The following is an 853-nucleotide window of genomic DNA, read 5'->3' on the forward strand; positions in this document are numbered from 1 at the left end:
TTCTGCTCCAAGTTAGCCACACCATCCTGACTGTGAAAGAAACCTGATGGTGACAGGGGACAAAACCCTGGCCCCTGAACAAGCTCTGGGAGAGGGAGAGACCCCACACTCACACGGGCAGCAGTGACACCGAGACAACAACTCACCGCCAAAAATGAGGGGTGGGCAATAAATGTTATCCTTGTCAGTAACGCTCACATCGCATGAGGGATGGAAAAACAGTGTTAAAAGGACAGTACGCGTTGTCGAGCCTCAGCCGTCGAAGTACCCACCGCCCGCTGCAGGCCAAGCCGGGGCCTGTCGCTGAGCAACGGACTGCGCGTGCGCAGTGCTCCCGTGCCTCCGCGCTGCAGGCCAAGCCGGGCCCTGTCGCTGAGCAACGGACTGCGCGTGCGCAGTGCTCCCGTGCCTCCGCGCTGCAGGCCAAGCCGGGCCCTGTCGCTGAGCAACGGATTGCGCGTGCGCAGTGCTCCCGTGCCTCCGCGCTGCCGGCCAAGCCGGGCCCTGTCGCTAAGCAACGGGCTGCGCTTGCGCAGTGCTCCCGTGCCTCAGCGCTGCATTCTGGGTCGCAGTGAGGCGCCAAGCTCGAGTTTGGCGGTTGGTCGCCTTGGAGACAGCGGCGAGGCCGGGCCTTTGGATAACATGGTGAGTGAGTGTGATAGTGCCCCGCAAACCAACTGAGAGAGAAAGTACGAGGTAAAAAACAATGACTGCAGATGCTGGAAACCAGATTCTGGATCAGTGGTCTGGAAGAGCACAGCAATTCAGGCAGCGTCCGAGGAGCTTGAGATCGACGTTTCGGGCAAAAGCCCTTCATCAGGAATAAAGGCAGAGAGCCTGAAGCGTGGAGAGA

General features: G+C 60.1%; 1 protein-coding gene across 2 annotated transcripts in view; it reads left to right on the plus strand.

Moving 5' to 3' along the window:
* Positions 1 to 564: 564 nt before the first annotated feature.
* The window catches only part of mnd1 (meiotic nuclear divisions 1 homolog (S. cerevisiae)), a 48,346-nt gene continuing 48,057 nt past the window's right edge, over positions 565 to 853 (plus strand). The window contains exon 1 of one of the 2 annotated variants that reach the window (XM_043700108.1): positions 565 to 645. In XM_043700108.1, the coding sequence (XP_043556043.1) occupies positions 643 to 645 (3 nt within the window). In that variant the 5' untranslated portion in view covers positions 565 to 642. Of the gene's footprint in view, positions 646 to 677; positions 697 to 853 lie in introns of those variants that run through there. The other variant, XM_043700101.1, reaches the window with a different exon arrangement.

Source organism: Chiloscyllium plagiosum, chromosome 1, assembly GCF_004010195.1.
Source record: "Chiloscyllium plagiosum isolate BGI_BamShark_2017 chromosome 1, ASM401019v2, whole genome shotgun sequence".
NCBI classification, from domain to species: domain Eukaryota; kingdom Metazoa; phylum Chordata; class Chondrichthyes; order Orectolobiformes; family Hemiscylliidae; genus Chiloscyllium; species Chiloscyllium plagiosum.